This window comes from Phyllostomus hastatus, unplaced genomic scaffold (assembly GCF_019186645.2).
Source record: "Phyllostomus hastatus isolate PE091 unplaced genomic scaffold, TTU_PhHast_1.1 phas_contig_40, whole genome shotgun sequence".
Lineage (NCBI taxonomy): Eukaryota > Metazoa > Chordata > Mammalia > Chiroptera > Phyllostomidae > Phyllostomus > Phyllostomus hastatus.
The window spans coordinates 30819845-30842030 of record NW_025333872.1 but is presented as its reverse complement, the minus strand read 5'-3'; the positions used below and the strand labels follow the sequence as shown (position 1 = coordinate 30842030).

The following is a 22186-nucleotide window of genomic DNA, read 5'->3' as shown; positions in this document are numbered from 1 at the left end:
TAGTAAGCTAGATATTTTTACAAGGGAGGTTGTAACTGAGCTTAATGGAAAGGCCAGTGGATGTTCCTAATAATAAATGTGTTGGTGGTACTGGGCTGTTTTAATATATATTTTTACATATTAAAATAGCAGATATGTTAATGTCAACATAATTATTTCTAATTATTGCTCTGTTCATAGTACCAAAACATTATCATTAGCTATATTTTGCCACATTAATAATTTACATGAAATTTTCAGTGCTGATAAACATCATTCATTTCATTCTGACTATATGTGATCATTGTACTAAGTACTTTTCATGCAGTATTTTACTTAATTCAAGCTTTATGAGGTAGTTACAATCTCTATGTTATAGACAAGAATACAGGAACATGGAGCATTTAAGTAACTTGCCTGAGATTGATTGCATAGGAAATAAGTAGAAGAGTTGGGGTTCATGGTCAGCCTGTTGACTCCAAAGGCCATGTTGTTACCATCAGCCGCCACCGTAGGCTGCATCCCTAGCTAGTTTAGACCAATTCATATCAGCCTAAATGCTGTCTTTACCAAGATGGAAATGTAGGACACTACCTTTTATTCCAAACAAAGTCCTTACATTTTTTTAACCTCTAGTTCATTATTTGTTTATATTATGAATGAAGATTTTCTCAAATATTAGCACTTAAATGTTTGCTGATGACCTGAGAGTGACAGATTGAAAGTGATCAAGTTTTTGAAACTAGATCCACATAGCAGTTTTGGACAGTCAGACCCAGTTCAGGTGCAAGAAAAAGAACGCTGTCCTGGGCCTGTAGCCAAAGTAGTGGGCAGTTGTGTAAGAGTATCCAAACCTGAAGTCTAGAGTACAATACAGGAAAGTATCTAGAGCACTCAGGAATTCTTAGTTGATTTGTATCCCATGCATTGAGAGGATCATAGTCAGGAAAATGCAGGGTACACTGAAGATTGACAAGATGGGCATATAAAACATCAAGGATTAATCATCAAAATTAGGTATAAAGTGGGAACTAGATATTAGAATTAAGGCAGAAGCTCAATTTTTTAGGTTTGCAGTACAGAGAGATACTAGCATGGGTGATTTGAGACTATGTCTGTCAGAGTGCTGGATTAGTTAGAGTTCTTAAAATCATTCCTACCTCAATCAGTGTAAATTGATTTAAGAAACAAGTAGAGCTGAGCTTGCCATTTAGAGTCATTTGGAGAGTTGCTGAAGTCCAGAGAAGCAGATGCAGAAGCAGATGGAATATTTGATTCAAAAGGTACTTTTGAAAGGTTGTAAACCTTTTACATGACTGACTTCTGTTTTCTTTTCTAATGTGTTGCTAAAATCCAAGAACTGGTCTGTGTAGATAGCTCATTCAGTATACTGGTACCTCATTTCTTAAGTCTCATTAACAATCCACCTTTCACTTCCAGTCAAGATGGAGGCGTAGGTAGACACACTGTGCCTCTTTGTGCAACCAAAATAGGACAACAATAATTTAGAAACAAAGTAACAACCAGAACTGATAGAAAATTGAACCATATGGAAGTCGGACAACCAAGGAGTTAAAATAGGCACATTCATCCAGACTGGTAGAAAGGGCGGAGTTGGGCAGCCCCTCGGCACAAAAAGCAGTGGCACTGGTTGTGTAAGGCATGCTGGATGTGCAAAACTGCAGCGGGCGGACCCTGGGCGCGGAGTGGCAGTGGGCAGACCCAGTGAGGTGGTGACTGTGAAGCGAGGCACTGCATGCAAGGCGGCTGGCTGACTGGGTGGTCCCAGCGCTGGGAAATAGAGCCTCGGGGCACTGATTGAAAACACCTGTGGGAATTGCGGTGTCGGGAGAGAGACTCCCAGCCTCTCCAAGGTTCCTTGGAGAGACCCATGGGGTCCTAGAATGTGCACAAGCCCACACGAAAGGCCCATTTTGCTTGGGGGAAGCGCAGAAGGGACTGAAATCCAACAGAGAGTGGAACTAGCCCCATTGTTCCCTCTTGGACCCCTGCATACAGCATCAGAACCCAGTGATGGGGTTGCCCTGCCCTGGTGAACACCTAAGGCTCTGCCCCTCATACGTAACAGGTGCAACAAGACTAATAATAATAATAATAATAATAATAATAATAATAATAATAATGGCCCCAACAGAAGAACAGATCAAAGCTCCACGGCAAATACAACTAAGCGACCAAGAGATGGCCAACCTATCAGATGCACAGTTCAAAGCACTGGTGATCAGGATGCTCACAGAATTGGTTGAATTTAGTCGCAAATTAGATGAAAAAAATGAAGGCTATGCTAAGTGACATGAAGGAAAATGCATAGGGAACCAATGGTGATGGGAAGAAAACTGGGACTCGAATCAATGGAGTAGACCAGAAGGAAGAAAGAAACAACCAAACAGAAAAGAATGAGGCAACAAGAATTCAAAAAAATGAGGAGAGGCTTAGGAACCTCCAGGACATCTTTAAATGTTCCAACATCCGAATTATAGGGGTACCAGAGGGAAGAGGAAGAGCAACAAGTGGAAAAGTTATTTGAACAAATAATAAAGGAGAACTTCCCCTATCTGGCAAAGGAAATAGACTCCCAGGAAGTCCAGGAAGCTCAGAGAGTCCCAAAGAAGTTGGACCCAAAGAGGAACACACCAAGGCACATCATCATAAGTTACCCAAGATTAAAGACGAAGAGAAAATCCTAAAAGCAGCAAGAGAAAAGGAGACAGTTACCTGCAAAGGAGTTCCCACCAGATTGTCAGCTGATTTCTTGAAAGAGACCTTGCAGGCAAGAAGGGGCTGGAAAGAAGTATTTGAAGTCATGAAAGGCAAGGACCTACATCCCAGATTGCTCTATCCAGCAAAGCTTTCATTTAGAATGGAAGGGCAGATAAAGTGCTTCTCAGATAAGGTCAAGTTAAAGGAGTTCATCATCACCAAGCCCTTATTTTATGAAATGTTAAAGGGACTTATCGAAGAAAAAGAAGATAAAAAACATGTATAGTAAAATGACAGCAAACTCACAATTATTAACAATCACACCTAAAACAAAAGCAAACTAAGCAAACAAGTAGAACAGGAACAGAACCACAGAAATGGAGATCACATGGAGGGTTAGCAACAGGGGAGTGGGAGAAGGAGAGAGGGGAAAAGTACTGAGAGTAAGTAGCATAGATGGTAGATAGAAAATACACAGGGGAAGGGCAAGAATAGTATGGGAAATGTAGAAACTAAAGAACTTATGACACATGGACATGAACTAAAGGGGGGGAATGTGGGTGGGAGAAGGTGTGCAGTGTGGAGGGGAGTGAAGTGGGGGAAATGGTACAACTGCAATAGCATAATCAATAAAATACATTAAAAAAAATCCACCTTTGACTTCCACTCTGTTTTAGCCATCACCTCTCTGTGTCACACCATGAAGTTTATCATTAATTACACCAAATCAGCAAGTTAAAACTTCAGTATGGCACTTTTTTACCCTGTGTTCAGAGTCCTCTCATATTCTAATAACTATGCTCTCACCACATGTGCTCTTTGAGCTCACAGAGACCTCTGATCCCTTCATTCTTTCCTTGTCTCTTGGTCTGTCAACCTCTTCTGTGGGTTTTGCTGTTCATTTTTTCACATTACATTTCTTTGTGGCTTTTTGACCTTCCTGTGTAATAAGAGTACAAGTACCTAAGAAACAATATAACCATTAAATGTGGTTGTTTTTGCTTGCAAACTATATTGGCTTTTACTACTAACATTTAATTTGCTAAACCAGTTCTTCAAGATAATAATTACATAATTACTTTAGGATTCAGAACATATGAGTAGGTGCCTCTGCATCATAGAATTACTGATGAATTACAAGCTGTCTTTTAAAAATTATGTAACTACGCATGGAAAAGTTTTCCTATTCACTCTTCAGATTACCCTGTACACTCTTTTGATGGACGAAAACGGATGATCTTAAGTACTATATCATGGATGGGAGGAAAAAATCCGTTTTTGGGGATTTCATACATCGCTGTTGGATCCATCTCGTTTCTTCTGGGAGTTGTGCTGCTAGTAATTAATCATAAATATAGAAACAGTAGTAATACTGCTGACATTACCATTTAATTTTATATTCTGAAAACAAATATACCGCATGTGCATCAAGGCCAGTTTTATTCAACCTAGCTTTTGAATGCTGATGTCTGGTTAGTATGTCATTTTTGAAGTTCTCACATAACTTCTTATTTAAAAAGAACAGCCTTTGTCCTTTGCTTCTTCCTTATGGATGACCTATGAAAACATATGACGGGTATAAAACAGATTAGCTATATTGATTGATCATGTCAGCCCTGTAATTGCTGAAATGACATTCTAATGTTTGATTTTTGTTGGGACAGGCCATATGATGCATAGAGCCTCTATCATGTGAAATGTGTCTACTGCTTAAATGTTTATGCCCTGTTAATATTATATTGACATATATGCTGTATATGTATATATGTGTGCCTATTGTGTGAAGATGTATGCGTATAATGACTTGCTCACATTGCAGGATTCAGAGTTACAAAAAAATGAAGAAAGACCAAATCTAAATAAAACACTTCATCATTTTCATGTGTCGTGTGTAAAAGCTTAAAGTACCATCTTTGGTAAGGTGGTTCATGTATTTAATTTATCCAGTATAGTTCTCTATCAAACTTAGTTTTGATTTCACCTTTGAACTCTTACTTACTTTGTCTAGCATAGGAATTAAAGCTCATGTCTGAATAGGTCTCAGGTAGGAGAATTTAAAATTCCTCTTTCCATTGGGTTAAGATGTTACAGTCAGGAACCCCATCTTACTTTGATATGTTTTTACATGTCATCATGGAAATACCTCAAGCTGTTTTTATTTTGCAGGTAAGTGTTTTGACTTGAGTACTAATATTACATTGCAGAAATTTTTAAAAAATGGTAACCTTCATTTCCTCTATATTTCATTCAATTTTTGCATGTAGGTCAAATCTGGATGTGTATGCACATTCTTTTTAGTTAATGCACCAATTGTTTTGGTTGATTTACCTAACACATATTTTAAAAAGAGGTTCTTTAAATTTCCTAATTAAATTCTGGAGATATTTGATTATGTACATGATAAATTATAATATATATGGTTAAAACTTTTGTTTTCTATTAACTGGAATTATTTTAATATTCCTTATTGAATAAATGCTATAATTTGTTTTCTGTGGAACTTATTCCTGAATGTAAATTTATTTTTCCACATGCATGAGATGTGTATCTTAAGTAGAGAGCTTAATTGCATTGAAATTGCTTTTTTTTTTTAAACTCATGTTTGTGTAGAATGCCTGCTTATTTAGAGTTTCTAATGGTTTCCTTCTATTATATTTTAAATCTAATGGTCTGGGTAACATATCAATTTTGATGAATATGTTTTTTTAAAAAAGACAAAAAATAATATAATGTTTAATAGTAGAAATGTGCCACACTTCTTAAGTTTTGTATAGTGTGACTTTTAACTGGTAGACTATTACTGGCGTGAGGTATTTAATGTATGATTACCCTGAAATTTCTGAGTGCATGTGGTATTCTTTGTCCAAGAATATTCTTTGTTTTTGTCAGTCCTTCAGAATATTATTTATTCTGATAATTGATCCTCTTACACAAGGCAGTCTATCTTCTGGGATACACCACTGGGGGAGAGGGGTTTCTGGGAGTCTTTCCAGATTGTGCTGTTTAAGGAGGACTACCGTCCTGCATCCCTTTTTTCTAATTGGGGGACCAAAGGTGCTGCTGAAGAAAAGTTAAAGACCCCTTCTAACACTTTCCATCTGTGGTGAAGATGGAATCTTAAAATATATTTGGAGTTTTATCTATTGTATAAGCACATTGATAGCTTCAGTTTCTCCCTGTCTCCTGCCATTTGAACTCGAAGGGATTCCTGTTGGTAACTATGAAGAATGTGGAACATTCATATGGCCTCTGTGAAGCATGAGGGGAGAGGAACCATTTCTTTCTTATGGGCTTTATGCTCATCTTTAGGAAACATTAATGTAATATTGTCATATTCAACTTTCAAAGAATTATTGCATTGTAAGACAAATGGGTTAAATAGAAAGCATTGAAGAATGCATTAATTTGCAGGAAGTATTTTGATATATGAAGTTTCTCAATTGAAGGAATTATTTAATAAAGGCTAAGAAATTTCTTTTAAATAATAAGGCAGTTTAAAAATAAATTGGTAAAAATAGCTGTATTATCAAATAGAGAATTATTCAACCAAGAGGAGAGTCAAGTGAATATTATTTGTTTATTGGTCAGTAACATTATTTGTAACCTTGATTATATTAAAAGATAACTTTCTTTTAATATGTTCTATATTAATAAAATGAACAAAATTAATTTTTCTGTGTTTGAGTGTTTTCATAAAGTAGCGATGCCCTGGGGTCGTTGCTGATGTTTAGCACTGAATTTCAGCTCAGGTTCAGTGAGTCAAGTTTTAACATGTCTATGCCTAGGTTTGATTGCCATATATATGTATATATAGTATATTAATCACTCTGACAGCATTAGCTGCAGGATTTATCTATATTACTGAGTAGCATCTGGTCTTACCAGGAAGTGGTCAAATTGTCACCTGAGTTATAGGGAGATGGTCTAAATTTTACCTTAGATCACAGGAAAAGTCTGGTAGATAGGAAATGAAGATGTGGTATAGGGAGGCAAGGATGGTGAAAATAATGAAGTGAGTGAGGCATACAGAAAATGAAAAGCCAGACTGGGAAAGAAGAGCAGCTGAGAGGTAGAGTAAAGGAATGTTCTTCAGGTTGTTTACCTCCTGTCTTTATGGAAACACTGCCTTAGAATTACAGTATGGTCCTTTGTTGCTTAAGTTGCAAAGTTTTGTACAGGAGGGTGTAAGGGAGTGCTTTCTCAAGAAGAATTTTGATCCATAGATGTAGAGTTTGTATGATCTAGTAAATTGTTTTAGAGCCTCTTTTTAGCCCATATCCCATTTAATAAATACAAAAATCACGTTTCCCCTAATGTCATTTGAAGTTTCAGAATAAATCATACCATGGTGACCTTATTTTCTTCTATATGTCTGTAAAGTTTATCAGAGTAATGTACACACTTAAAAAAATCCAGGCCTGACAATGAAAAACAGTAGTTCCTGTCCCAGCTTTCTCTACCTTCTAGAGACAATCATTTTGATTTCAGAAGTTTTTTTATTTTGGTATTTATCTTAGTGTATCTGAATAATATGCCTATTCTACAATTGCTTGATTTAACACTTTTAGACATTATCTTGTTAGTGTTATCAGATAATTCAGCTGTCTATAACACACACACCTCACTTCTACCATTACAAAGTTATGTCATAATATTTACAGTGCATTAGCTATTGCTTAATTATACTGTATACTGTAGAGCAAAGTGTACCATGGTTACATTTTACATACCAGTAATTTAATTTTTTCCGGAGTTAATAATCCTCATTTTTAACAAAACTTTTTGGAAGGGTCTTAAATTTTTTCCAACTTTTTGGTCAGTTTCACTGTATTCTCATCACTAGAGAGGTCTACTCTGTATTTGTCTTCTTGCTAATCTCTACTGGTGGTTCTGTCCTCTGGCCTTACATCCATTGCCCCAAGACCTCCTTTTGTCATCCTTCCGTGTTGGATCTGCTGTTTACTTTCTTGTTTACTGGGGCACTTCCTAAAACTTAAATCTTCCTAAGAAGTGGTTTATGAGAGGCAAATTTCCTGAATCCTTAAGTTGTCTAAAATGTTCTTATTTCTTTTTACATTTCATTGATATTTTTAGCTTAAATTGTATATGGAATCAGACTAATATTCTCTCAGAATTTTGAAAGCATTGCTCCACTTTCTTCTAGGTACCATTGTTGCTTTTGAGAAATCTGATCCTATCCTAGCTCTGACACTGATGCTTAATTTTCATATTTTTTTCCTCCAGTTGTTTTGACACTGTTGTCTCTTTTTTCTAGAAGATTTCTTTATTTTGATCTTCCAACATTATCTTTCCATTGAATCTTTATGCATTTTAAAAATATTTAAATTCCCAAGGCTTCCTTTGTTCTGTTTCTAAAAAAATACTAATATATTTTGAGGACATATGGATATACAGCAGTGAGTATAGTTGGTTTATAGTTGGGAGTATGTGAAACAATTTATTACTATATTATTATTTATTATGGTATTTGTATAACTGTAAACCTACTTTTGCCCACCCCTGTATTTTTGCTTTCTATACTCTTTTTACATTGATTTTTGTTGTTGCTATTTTAAATTTTAGTTCGCTTCTCTTGTTTATGTAGGTGACTTTCCTTGTATGTTTGGCTAGTCTCAGCAGTCTGTCATTATGAAACAATAGACCTCAAGGAATAATTGAAAGCTCCTATGTGGGCAGTGCTTGACTAGTGATGGGCTTCACTTACACAGTGCACCTCAAAAATTTGTTCTCTTCATGATAAAAAGCTTAGATATGTTTTATAATAAATAGCTGGCAGGTCAGCAGCTGTAGGTAGACTGAATTTTCAGACACTGCATTAGGGAATGGCTGTTAGAGAGTCAGGCATTTGGAGGCTTTTTTCTCTGGAACTGTCAGCTCCTCTAGGGAAGAATTCTCTAATCTGCAAAAGGAAGGGTTTGAAGGAGGTTCTGTTTATTACTACTTTAACTCTGCTTCTGCCTTGTCCCCCACCTCACTTTCTGTTTTATACTTCACACATATTTTCCTATACTTGTCCCTCAGCACATTCCTTCCATCCTGTTGTCTCCATTTACTTCAGACAGAAGTTCTCTTGTCACCTGTGGGAAATAGTGATGGAGGTGAGAGATTGTATTCGATTGGCTGAGAGAGGTAGGGCAGAGGCTGGATAATTTTCAATTGGCCATTTTCAGGCCTGTCTCTTGGCTCCCTCCGCTCTTGGCTATAACTTTTAGCTTCCTGTCTGAGCCTCTCTAGGGTTGTGGGACCAATCAGCATGCTTCTCAGTGATGTCATCCTTGCAGCCCCTTCAGAACGCAGCTTCCTCTGTCCTGCTCAGTCATACTGCAGCTGCTTTCTGTTTCTCAGAAGTCTGTTGAAATCCATTTTCTCCTGTTTCCTCTCTACTTCTCATCTTTTGGAGATCATATCCTTTCTAGGTTTTAGATTATTATACAGTTAACTTTACTTTTTTCCTTGTAGTATACAGTTCTGTGAGTTCTAACTCATGTCTAGATTTTTGTAACCTTCATAGGATACAGAGCAGTACCATCAACTGTCAAACTCGCTTATGCTGACTGTCCCATTGTCACATTTCTCTCCCATAAACCTAAGCAACCACTGATCTCTTTCCCATCCCCACAGTTTTGTCTTCTAGAACGTCATAAATGGAATTATACCATATATAACCTTGGAACTGGCTTCTTGCACTCAGCATAGTGCCTGTGAGATTTATTTAAAGGTCTGTCAATGCCTCATATCCTTTTAATTTCTGTATATTTTATGAGTGAGAGCAAGAAGAGAAGAAATGCTTGGGGCCAGTTCACTATCTTAAACCAGAAATATCCCTTGAAAAACCTTTTGGTGATTTTATAACATTTTAAAATCTTTTTTTTTTCATTTATTTATTTAAAAGTTTTTTTAATATATTGGGGTGACATTAATGAATAAAATTATATAGGTTTCAAATGTGTAACTTTTTATAACATTTTAAAATCTTAAAAGATAAAGTTGTTATGTCAAGTATACTAATGGGAGCTTGTCTGTTTTTATGTCACAAACTTTTCAGTAGGGTAATGTGAAAGAAGATTGAACTCACCATACATCAACTTTAAATAAACTGTCAAGACTGATATGCCACCTTGTTTCAAGGACCAGAAATGCAGAAAAAATAGCTTCATAAGTGTATGTCAAATGACAGTTGGATCAGTGGTCTAAGATAATCCCTGGGGTGTGTTGTCCTTCCTTTTCACAATAAAGCTTGTTAAAGAGTGGTTTATATTTTATTGTCATTTTCAACTTCAGCCAGGCTTTAACCCCATGATTGCACTGTAGTCTGCTGTCAACTCTGTCCAAAGGAGTTCGTTGGGGGGGGGGCAGTATGGGATTCAAAGGTGCGTTGATCTGGCTTATATATGTAATTGTGTCTTCAGATTATTTCATCTCCTAAACCATTTATTTTACTATTTCCTTGTCAGTAAAATGGGGATTTTAATACCCACTTAACATTCTGTTTTGAGGAATAAGGGAAGTGATAGATGACAAGCATTTAGTACAAAGTGTAGAGAAATGATGCTCAGTGAACAGTTCCACTTCTTTTTGTGGAGTCAAATGAACTTACCTGTATCTTGAACTTTTGCCCCATTTGATAGTTTGGCATTTTCCTTCCCTTTTCATTTTTTAGCATATGACTTCTGTGAATAACTCTCCTGATTTCTTTCTACTTACTTGTTCTAGTCTCCTTTATATATTCCTAGGTTATACTCACCATATAGAACACTGGGAGTTCTTTGAGATCATGTTCGGGGCTCTTTTCTCACTTTACAAATACTCCCTGAGAAATCTTAAATTCTCATCATTTCTATTACCACCTTCACACTGACTCTGTTTTCTTTCATGAGCTATCAATTATTCACTATAGATTATTTACTATCGGTCTCTTCTTGGGTTGTCCTTGCATTTCTCAAGGTTAGTAAGGCCAAGACAGGAATCTCCTGCTAGCCTGGGTTTCTCTTCTATTCCTTGCGGTAGTGAATGGTATGCCCGACCACCTTATGAGTTAAGCCAGAAATTTTGTGTTTTTTTTTTTTCAGCTTCCCAGTCTATTAAACCACTACATTCTGTTGGTTTTTGAAGGTACTTCCTTATAGCTGGCTCTTTAATCCATCCCTTTATCTACATTTCTTTGCTGATTTGTTTCAGGTTTTCTTCCTCAGATTACCATAAAAGCCTTCTCATAGACTCTCTCTTCCTAGTAACTCCTGTCTGTTTCAGCCTTTCACAGCTGCCAGAATGATCTTGAAATAGAGTTCTAAGCTTGACAGTTTGCCATTTAAACTGCACCTTCAGGATAAAATTTAATACCACTAAAATCTCACTCCTGCCTTTCACTGTTGCTTCACACCTCCACATGTCCTGCCAACCAAACTAGTTAAAATTCCCCGGGATACCTGTTCACCCTCTTCTTTGCCTCTGCATATGCTATACCTTCTACCTGGATATTTCTGTTAATCTACTTCTCCTTATCCAACTTGTCCTCCCACGATAATAGCTAACATTTATTGAATTATATCATTTAACCTCCACAGCCACCCAATGATGATGTATACTATTTATTTTACAGATAAACAGGTATAAATAGATTGTGAAATCTGCCTTTAGTTTCATTATTAGCTGATAGATTCCGGATCTGACTTCCTAGTTCTGTATTACAGTAAGATTTTTTTCTCTTTTCACTCCATATAGGCCTGTGTTCACAGTTTCTGCAGTAGATAATACTTGATTCTAAATCCAGATTATGGAATACCTTTTAATCTCTACTCCCATTTATTCTAATTTTACCATATCCTGCTAACATCCAGTCTTTTCAAAACCTTTCTAATGACCATTACCTTCCTTGACTTTCCCATAGCAACTTTTGCTATAGCAGTTAACAAAGTCATTTATGTCTGCATCATAATTTATTCTTATGTTTATATTATCTTCTTAATAAGATTATATGCCCCAGAAGATCAAAGATTTAAAGTTTTCTCCTGAACATATTGCAAAGTGTTACCTTCATAGTACCTTACTGGTCCTCAATAAGTTATTGTCCAATAAGGAGTGAACTCAGTCATATGTTTTAAAGTATTTTTCATAAGATTTTAGAGCTGTACAGCCACTGGAATGATGAAAAGACAGGCTTGCAATTAGATAAAATTTTTTAATAAAATAATACAGCAGTTAATTGACAACGAAGTGTTTTCTGATTCCTAGCTATATAATAATAAAAAATAGGGTGTTATATTGAAATGCTACCTTTTAATATAATTAGTAGCTTTGATATATTAAACTTCACATGAAACTCTGTTCTATATTGTTTTTGTAAAACTGGATGTGGATTAAGCATAGTTCCAGAATTAAAACCTACATCTCAGCCACACAAAACTCTGTTTTAGCATTTGTCTGCTTTTTGTTTATAGATAGATACTATAGGCAGGATCAAAGTAAGGGATTGATTTTTTTTTTTTAAGGAAAAGATGTCACTGTGATTTGGTAACTTTGCACCAGTTAATTGTGAAGTATTTCCACTTAGTAATTTTACATCTAATGCCATAAACACTATCTTACTGTCAACACTTATATTAACCATTATTTACCACATACATAAATGTACTGCCAGTTCTGTTAGAATATTCAAGAACCTTCTGGAGGAAATATTTTTCAAAAGAAGAGCCATTTCCAATAATTTCCCTAATACAGGAGAACCTCATACTGATTTTTTTGGATAGGAACCTATTTTGAAAATAACTTCTGCTTCAGAGGATGACTTTACAAATCTGGTAACAAATTTCAAGTGTGCCTGGGAAGATCCAGTAAAGTTTAATAGGCACCCAGGTGCATTCAGCCATTTTTTCTGTCAGGATAATCACAATTTACAGAGCAAGAAGACAATGAGGAACCCTGGGATTGAAAAAAGTGAGAGGAGTACAGTGTATATTAAAAAAGTTTTTTTAATTTTTATATTTAATAAGTTCATTTGTGCAGCATACTATTCATTTAACTAATATTTACTATGTGCCGGTTATTAGTCCAGGTCCTGGGTATACAGCTGTGGACAAAATAATTTCAAGCAGGGTTATTTAAGTTCTTCCAAGGATCACCACTGTGTGAAAGATAAACTGGTAGCGCAGAAGCAGGGAACCAGTTTCAAAAGCCTTTTGCAATAATGTAGCAAGAGATGGTGATGGTTTGGCTTGGAGTGGTAGTAGTGATGGAGATAAGAAGTGGTCAGATTCAGATTATATTTTGATGGTGCAGCCAACACCTTGGGGCTTCAAATGAAAAAAATTGCAGAGGTGAACACTTGGAAATGAATGGAAAGAATTCCATTTTGGTGGTAATTTTGAGATGCCCATTATACATCTAAGTGGAGATGTCTGGAGTTAAATGAAAGGTCAGGGTGGAGAGTTGTCAGCACACAAATAGTGTTTCATGGCATTGCATGGAAGCACAAAAGGGATAAATGTTAAAAAAAAAAACAAACAAAAACTGGTATTCTCAAACCTAGAGATTGAGAAGATGAGGAAACTAGAAGTAGCAGCTGCTGAAATAAAATAAAGTGGTCCTGGCTGGTGTGACTCAGTGGATTGAGTGCCAGTCTGGTTTGCAGACTGGTTTGCCAGTCTGCAAACCGAAAGGTCACCAGTGCAATTCCCAGTCAGGGCACATGCCTGGGTTGTAGGCCAGGTGCCCACTATGGGGGCCACGAGAGGCAACCAGACATTGATGTTCCCCTCTCTCCCTTTCTCTCTAAGAGTAAATAAATCTTTAGAAAAACTAAAGTGTATAGAAGCCTGGTTAACACAATGTTTCAAACTAAAGTATACATACATGTTATAGTGTATTGCATTTATGGCTTATTTCCAAGTAAAAATTGGGAGTATACTTTGAGGGAGTGATCAAGTATGTTAAATGTCGCTCATACATAATAAAGATGAAAATTCAGATTGACAGGCAACATAGAAGCCATTGGTGATACTAAACGAGCAGTAAAAGCTCACCCAAAATGGAATTGAAAAAAAAGAAAAAACAGGAAGGAAAGACAAGTACAAGGAAACTTGTGTTTTATTTTGAAAAAGAGAAATAGGATGGTAACTAAAATCAAAGGAGGTTGGTTTAATTTGGGAATATGTTTGTATGCTGATGGGATGATCCAGTAAAGAGGAAAATTATACTGTACTAAGTAACATGCAAATAAGGATCCGCACATCTACTTTTATGTGAATCTTTAGTTATTCTTGGACAGAGCCATAAATGTCGTGTGTGTGTGTGTGTGTGTGTGTATATATATATATATATAGTATATAAAATCAGTGTGTGTGTATATATAATCAGTTTTCTGTTCGTTAGCAGTGTACCCCCTTTAAAAGCAGTCAGTCGTGGGAATTGGTAAGAAATTCACATAATCTCTGTTGGGAAGTTTACAATCTAATTGGCTAAATGGAGAAAATATAAGGAAGCACATACAACTTTAACAAGTTCAAATAATAGACAATCCGCTTCTTAAAAATTGTATGCTCCAGCTATTGGCATCTGGTAACTGTCCTCAAGGGTTTGCTTCAGTATGTAATGCAGAGTGGGAAATAAAACCAGGTCCTTTCAGTCCTAATCCAGGGAAGAAATGAATTGGGTTATTTATAAATCTCGGCGAAGAAAACTTGAATGGAGACAGGTAACTTGGTGGGTCTAACAGTAAAGGTTAGAAAGGATGATTTTAATATTACTGTTTGTCTACATATTTCGCCTATGCTAAACCATATATCATCAGCTTCCTATTTTGAAATAAACCATATATCATCAGCTTCCTACTGTTTGTCTACATATTTCGCCTATGCTAAACCATATATCATCAGCTTCCTATTTGAAATGACATGGGTTAATTAGAAATGAGTTTGTCAGAAGGTTGAAAAGGTCTTTATTGTGGTAGAGAGTATTTTTACTTTTATATACACTTCGGGGTGGGCGTAGAGAATAAAGACAGTTGTAGCATTATATAAGCAAGATTGATGCAAGACACACTGACAGCTTACAGTAACCGCTCTGCCTAGAAACTGCAGTATGGAAAGTGCCCTGCTAGACCCGAAGCAGCAAATCCAAATTTGCCATCTCATTTCTTGTCCCCGATTGAAATATCCGCCAGCACCCCCCGTCCCCGCCCTTCAGCGTTTTCCCAGGCACAGAAAAATGAGAACAGCTTCCACAAGCTCTGCGGAAGAGCTTCCATGGGAATTCTGCAGCACCCAGACGTACAAGACAAAAAATTGGTATCCCGACGCAGGTCTTCACTAATTGAAGCATGTTCTCAGCACAAGGAACAATAACGGCCTCACAACAGCTTCTTTGGTGGAGAAAACGGATTGAATCCGTGTGAGAGGAGTTACTCTCTGTTCCGAATTTCATTCAGCTTCACAGCTTACAGTTCAGCCAAGCCAGTGTTCTTTCAGTCCCTAAACTGGCTCAAAGGTTGCTCAAAGTTTTCCCCGTTCTCGTTCAAAACATACAATTTTCTGGGATAGCGGGGTTTCACGTTAATTTTAAGCTAGTTAAAAGAGTACTTAACTCGTCACTCCCCACATCCCTTTCTCCCAAGCCTTAGTTCCCGGGGCCAGCAGCGACCTAGCGTCTGACAGGTCAGAAACGACGAGGAGCCGGAACGGCCAGCTGGCTAGAGCGACCGCACCGTTTCGCCGCTTTCGCTTTTCAGTCGCTCTCTACCGTTAGGGACCCAGCCTTCCTCCGCCCGGAAATACTTGCAGCCCTGACGTTTACGCGATACCAGAAAGTAGTTCCGGTTCCGGTGTGGCGATAGTTGTTTCTGGTGTTTCGTTGACGCGGTTGGTGGGCAGTAACTGAGCCAACATGCTGCGGAATCTGCTGGTGGGTGAGGAGTTTCTCGGCTTTCAGTCGCAGTGTGGGACGGTGGGGTTGGCAGAGGAGGCTGAGGGGTCACGGCCCACATGAAAGCCTGTTCTGAGAGTGCAGGAGGAGGAAGGGAGAAGGCAGCTTCTTAAGTCACCTTGCCCCGTGTCCTTTTTTCCTGACGTTACTTTCCCCTTCCTGTCCCCTCGCTTCAGGCTGTGCTTGGTAGGTGTAGGGAGTGGAGAGGCTAAAGAGGTGGCTAGAGGATTGTTGGTCAGCCAGCATTGGTTTTCTCAGTCGCCACCCCTCACTCTCAGGGCCATGGATGAGTTCAGTAGGTCTGATTTTAGTTAAACCAAGGTCCAGGTGGGAAGTTGCTGATACGCGGAAGCCTCAGACAGAATGCTGTTTCTCCGCCATTGAAAGGGCTTACATTTCAGTGGTTCTGAGCGTTGTGGTCAACAAAAGGCAGTTTAAAGAGCAAGCCTTTCGATTTCGGATTGGACCTCGGGAGCAGTGTACCGTTGCTCCCTTGAGACGGTTCTGCAGTGTCCTTCACCCCTCCACCGACTTTCAGCATGTGAAATATTTTCCCGGAATTTCGAAAAGAAAAGGAAAATGTAACAGTGACCACTTTTGTAATAATTCAGTAAGATTTTACTTAATTTCTTAGTATATTTAGAAAGCGAAGTGTGTGTTTCACTGATTCAACTGGGTATGTAGTGAAAGTCTTTAAAAATTTATAGACTTAAGGATTTTTTTAAGGAAAAATGTAATGGGAGAAACAATTTTAATGCTAGTTTATTTTGATATCAAGTAGTAGATATTTAATATGATAGAGTATTAAATGAAAACATTTGAGCTTAGTGTGTTTTGCAAGCATTTTTTATTTTTGAAATATATAGCAATGTGATTTTTTCAGGGATTATATTATGCTTGGTCGATTCAGGTAAATCTCATGGGATTTGGGTTTTTTGTCTTTTTTTTTTCTTGCTCAGAATGAGCATGAATTGCTTCTTGATTGTGGTTTTTGGACACTGCAGAATGTAATATAAAGAACAGGATGAACAACAAATTGGAAAACGTGGATGTTGGTTTATAACTTTGTTAGTGACTAAATATGTTTTAACGCTCACTTTTTCTCTTCTACAATTTAAAAGATTAAACCATGGTTGATTTAGAAGGTTTCTGTAAGCCCCAAGTCTGTTTAATATGTATGTATTTAACATTGCAGGCCCTTCGCCAGGTCGCTCAGAGGACCATAACTACTGCTTCACGCAGGCAGTTTGAAAATAAAGTTTCAGAGAAACAAAAGTTATTTCAGGTACTGAAATATTTTATGACAGATTGTTATTTGTAATAATATGATTACCAAAAAGTGGAGATATGAATTAAACCTGGACATGTCTGATTATTAGATATCCTGTTGTATTAGCAAAAGAACTGCACGAGAAACTGTTGCTAGCTAAATGGGCATTTGCTGTATCCAGGAGGCCCTTAAGGAAGCAGAGGAAAGGAGGAGAAAGGGTATATATATAGGTCTTTGGATGAGTTACATTGGGTTGGCACTCTTATGGTAGTTACACAGGAATAGGCAAATAGAATACAGGAATGAACCAGAAACAAACAAACAAAAAATATGTAGATATTTAATATATGTTAAAGGTGCTATTCCATATCAGTGGGAGAAGGATACAATTAATTGGTATTGGAAAAATGGACAGTTTTAAAGAAAAAATTAGATCCCTTCTATTTTTATATTCAAATATAAATTGCAGATATATAAATGTGTCTCAAAAAAATTAGAAGGGAATATAGGAGATATTTCCCTCCTCCAGTTTTGTTGAGGTATGATTGACAAAATTTGTATATATTCAGATTATACCTGATTTTTAAGGTATACAATCTGATGTTTAATGTGTTTGTGCTGATTATCACAGTTGAGTTAATTAACACATCTGTCACCTCATGTAGTTACTTTTTTGTTTGGATGTGTAAGACCACTTAAGATCTACTATCTACAATACAGTGTTATTAACTACTATAATTGTAGGGGTGGGAAAACTTCCTAAGGAAGCTGTGAAGGTTAAAATTTGCAAAGTTTGGTGGCATGAAAATTTTAAATTCATTTATGGTTACAAAAGACAAGTGACAAATTGGGAGCAAATTTTTAAAATATAACAAAAGTTAATGTCCTTAGTATACAAAGAATTTCTACAAATCAATTTGAAATGCAAATTAAAATTACAGGTTACTAATTTTTTTCTACAATTGTCAAAATTTTAGAAATATTTAAAACAGGTTATGTTAGCAAGGCTTGGGAGATAGGTACATTCATCCCAGTACTTTGATATGTGTTAGATAGTAGTATAATTGGTACAAAAGTTTTAAAGAGTATTTGAAAGTATCATTAAAAACAAATCACAATGTATCCTATTCTCTAGGACTCCCACTTTTAAGAATCTTTCCGACAGAAATAGTAGCACAAGTATTTAAAAACAGGAAAAAGGTTAATCATTATGGGATTTTGATATCCCCAAACCCCAATAACCTCAACATGCATTAATGCAGCACTAGATAATTCAATTATTATATTTTTGCACAGTAGAATGCTAGTAGCCATTAAAAGGAACAAGGTAGGATTGACTAACAGAATATTTTTCAAGATAGAATTGAACAAAAAATAATATGTGGTAGATAATTATATAGCAAACCTCATTTTGTATATAAGCATGCATGTCTATAAATTAGAAGATGTGCCATTATAAGCATAAAAAAATCTTTAAGGATATGTACAGTGCTGTTAATAGTGGTTTTTTCATGAGGATAGTCTTAGTGGGATAGAGTAGTTTACCTTTATGAGTAGTTAGATGGTCAGTGATTTTTTTTGTTTTATTGTGATCTCTAGTTTTTTGCAAATAAATTTTAAATGATTAAAAAGGTGGATTATCTATACTATGTAAAAGTAAAATGGTTATATTAAACACCTCTCTATGCCAGGTGCTGAACTAAGGGCTAAGGGTATGATTTAGGGTTATAAACCAAAACTCCCTTTGTTTTCTTTCTTTCTTTTTTTTTCTTTTTTGGAAAGAAAGAAAGAATCTTTTCTGTGACTGAATCTAAAGTGTGATGGTTACTAATATTTTTAATAATTATGTTGATGAATCCAATGAGTATATTTTCATAGCATTTAACATTTACATTTTATATGTTTTATGGGAAAAACATCTTTATTGGATCTGAAATTAAGTTTAAAATAAAGAATATTGACTTTAGAAGTTTGCATTTTAAAAGTAGTAGTAGAGAAAGAATCAGGAAAATTGGAGTTCTTTTTAATTTTGAAATGTAAAATATTTTAATTCCAAGGATTGAAGGAGCCACTTAATTTTAAGTGAATAGATTATCCATTTGAACTTAGTTGGAAACAAATGATATGTGTATTATTTATTATTATTATTTTTTTCACCTAGGAGGATAATGGAATTCCAGTGCATCTAAAGGGTGGGGTAGCTGATGCCCTCCTGTATAGAGCTACCATGATTCTTACAGTTGGTGGTAAGACATTTGAAATGCTTGATTTATAGAAAAGTAACAGTATAGGTAGCTAACAATTTTATTGCTTTTACTGTGCCAGTATTTTTTAAATATTATTTTTATTGTGTATTGGGTAACATTTTTATTTTAAGATTTTATTTATTTATTTATTTATTTATTTATTTTTAAATGGAGGGGAAGGGAAGGAGAAAGAGAGGGAGAGAAACATCAGTGTTTGGTTGCTTCTCACATGCCCCCCACTGGAGATCTGGCCTGCAAGCCAGGCATGTGCCTTGACTGGGAATTGAACCAGTGACCCTTTGGTTCACAAGCTGGTACTCGATCCACTGAACTATACCAATCAGGGCACATTTATTAATATGATAATATGTTTCAAGCATATGACTCTATAATACATCATCTGTGTAAAGCATTGTTTTAGGCCAGTATTTTAACACAACTAGTCTTGTCTACAGAATATGAGATCTTACTCCTTTGCATATAAGTATTCAAGAAGATGATTGATACATATTGCGTAACAGCATTTTAATGTCTTCACAAATGTATCAATAAAGTTTGATGATTGTCTTTTGATAGATGTGGCTTTCCATTGTGCCACTGGTGGCCCTGCAGGCCTTTGGAGGAACCAGAGACATCCACTCTACCCGACCCCTTCCACTCTAATAGGCTTTTAAACATTTTGACTGGAATGCATAATAAAAACATCTTCATCTAAATTCTGTACACACATATTTATGACAAAACCTGTACATATAAATACTGATTACTATATGCAAAATGCTTTGACTTTTTTCCTGTGAGTTGTGCAGGTCCATTATTCAGTATTAGCAAGTGGAATACACAAATTGGTATACTAGGATCAGAGTTAGGAATTTGAATGATTGCTCTCTGGGGGAGAAAGGAAAACACTTTTAGAGTGATTACTGTGTGCTTATCTATTGATAGGAATGCCACATATGGATTTCTGTAACCCTTGTATTAAGTCCATAATATGTTCTTATTTTAAGATGAAGAAATTGCCCTGGCTGGCGTAGCTCAGTGGATGGAGTGCGGGCTGTGAACCAAAGTATCACAGATTTGATTCCCAGTCAGGGCATGTGCCTGGGTTGTGGGCCAGGTCCCCAATGGGGGCCATGTGAGAGGCAACCACACATTGATTCTCTCTCTTTCTCTCCCTTTCCCTTCCCTTCTCTAAAAATAAATAAAATCTTTAAAAAAAATGTAGAAATTATGTTTTTTACTCAAGGTAATATTGCTTTTCTGTGGAAAAGCTGGGATTTGAGCACTAATTATAAAGTCCCGCTGCTCATGCCAAGGTGCCTTCTTTGGCATGAGTTGATACAGTGAAGGGATGTTTAAGGATGAAGGCAACAACCAGATAGTGATATTGGGCTTTCTTAAGATAAAGTCTTACATTATTTTTGTCCAGTGTAACTGTTTCTTATACATTCTGGTAATTAGTTTTAAAAATAAATTTCTAGTTAGACACTCTTACTTTAAGTTTGATGATTTTAAAGTTATATATTCACTGTTTCTTGTTTTTTACCTCAATAATACAATTTAGGGAAGGCATGTGTATTTTGACTTCTTTATTGACTTTTAAATCATTCTTAGCATTTCTCAGGCAATTTTAGGTAAGTATGTGTTCCAAATCATATTTAAACATTTTTTACATGTTATTAAGTTGACAAATACATTATTGAGCTGCATCCAGCACTTTGTATAGAAGTTAAGTAATATTGAAACTAGACTAAATATATATATACACATTTTTAAAATTTTGCTAGTATCTATCAACATTTTTTTTGTGTTCCATAAGAGTAGTCTTATTGCCAGCCTTGCCTTTATCTTACAACTTTTAGCTGAAATGTTAGGGTTATACATTTAAATCTTAGAATTTATTTAAATTCTCCTTTTGTTTCTTTCTATTTTTCAGGAGCAGCATATGCCATATATCAGCTGGCCATGGCCTCACTTCCCAAGAAGCAGAATTGATTTTAGTTTATCCTCCCAGCAATCAGTTGGGTCAGTTTCATTCAGCTCTCTATCGACCAGTAAGCTGATTAATAACTGAGTTCTTCTTTGGGGATCAATATTTATTGACTTGTACTAACTGCCACCAATAAAGCAGTCTTTACCATGCTTTGTCTTATTTTATCACATTCTAGGATACATACACCAATAATTTCCAGGTTTTGGTCAGTCTTAAAAATTTTAGGTAAGGAGCAAAAAATTATTTTGTCATTAAGGTATATAAAGTATGACTGTGATATTATTTTAGTGAAATTTTATTTTTAGCAGCTCAGAATTACACAGTGGATGGTGTTCAGCTTTAGTTGATGGTGTTCAGCTTTAGTCAGCTTTGACACTTGAAGTCCCACCCCTGACCGTACTGTGTCCTGGGATATGCTAAAGCCTGAGGTTAGCGGAAGCAGGCTAATTTTGGCTCATGGGGTTCAAGTTTCTTTTCTTTCTCTTTCTCAGCTATGTGAGTGTATACTTAAATATTGGATAGAATCTAGTTTAGAATTTGGCTTTAGTACAGCTGTAAAATAATTCAGTACTTGTCCTTTGTTCACATTCAGAGTGGGTTTTTATTGTGTTACTTTAATGCATATAATGTGTAACTTTCCTTAAATAGTTCATTTTTAAAAATTGTCTTCTAAGGGAACTTAAAGGAGTTAGACTTTGTCATCTTTTCAAGGTGTACATTTGTAATACTATATAAAGATTAGAGTCTAGGTGCATCAGATTTAGGGGAAACCTATGAGTAAGGGTTTTATAGTAAACTAATATCTGGATAAAACTGATAAAGTTAGTGTATTTTTTAAAATTTATTTATTTTTAGAAAGAAGGGAAGGGAGAAATAGAGGGAGAAAAACACGAATGAGTGGTTGACTCTTGCACACTCCCCTCTGGGGACCTGGCTGGCAACCCAGGCATGTGCCCTGGCTAGGAATCGAACCTACTATCCTTTGGTTCGGAGGCCGACGCTCAATCCACGAGATACACCTCTAACATCAGCAAAGAACGC

General features: G+C 36.2%; 2 protein-coding genes across 2 annotated transcripts in view; both read left to right on the top strand.

The window, feature by feature from the left end:
* The window catches only part of TMEM30A (transmembrane protein 30A), a 39427-nt gene extending 33058 nt beyond the window's left edge, over positions 1-6369 (top strand). Inside the window, exon 7 of the mRNA XM_045843459.1 lies at positions 3899-6369. Coding sequence (XP_045699415.1) covers positions 3899-4092 — 194 coding nt within the window. The 3' untranslated portion in view covers positions 4093-6369. The remainder of the gene's footprint in view (positions 1-3898) is intronic.
* Positions 6370-15465: 9096 nt separating this feature from the next.
* LOC123822051 (cytochrome c oxidase subunit 7A2, mitochondrial) lies at positions 15466-21294 on the top strand. The gene is made up of 4 exons (XM_045843895.1): positions 15466-15615; positions 16832-16921; positions 19068-19152; positions 21089-21294. Exons 1-4 carry the CDS (start codon positions 15598-15600, stop codon positions 21145-21147), a joined length of 252 nt encoding a protein of 83 aa, XP_045699851.1. The 5' UTR covers positions 15466-15597; the 3' UTR covers positions 21148-21294.
* Positions 21295-22186: the final 892 nt, after the last annotated feature.

Coding starts and splice junctions, on each gene's coding strand:
- LOC123822051 (XM_045843895.1), top strand. Junction 16,922..19,067: donor AGAAACAAAAGTTATTTCAG/GTACTGAAATAT, acceptor TTTTTCACCTAG/GAGGATAATGGAATTCCAGT. Junction 19,153..21,088: donor CATGATTCTTACAGTTGGTG/GTAAGACATTTG, acceptor TCTATTTTTCAG/GAGCAGCATATGCCATATAT.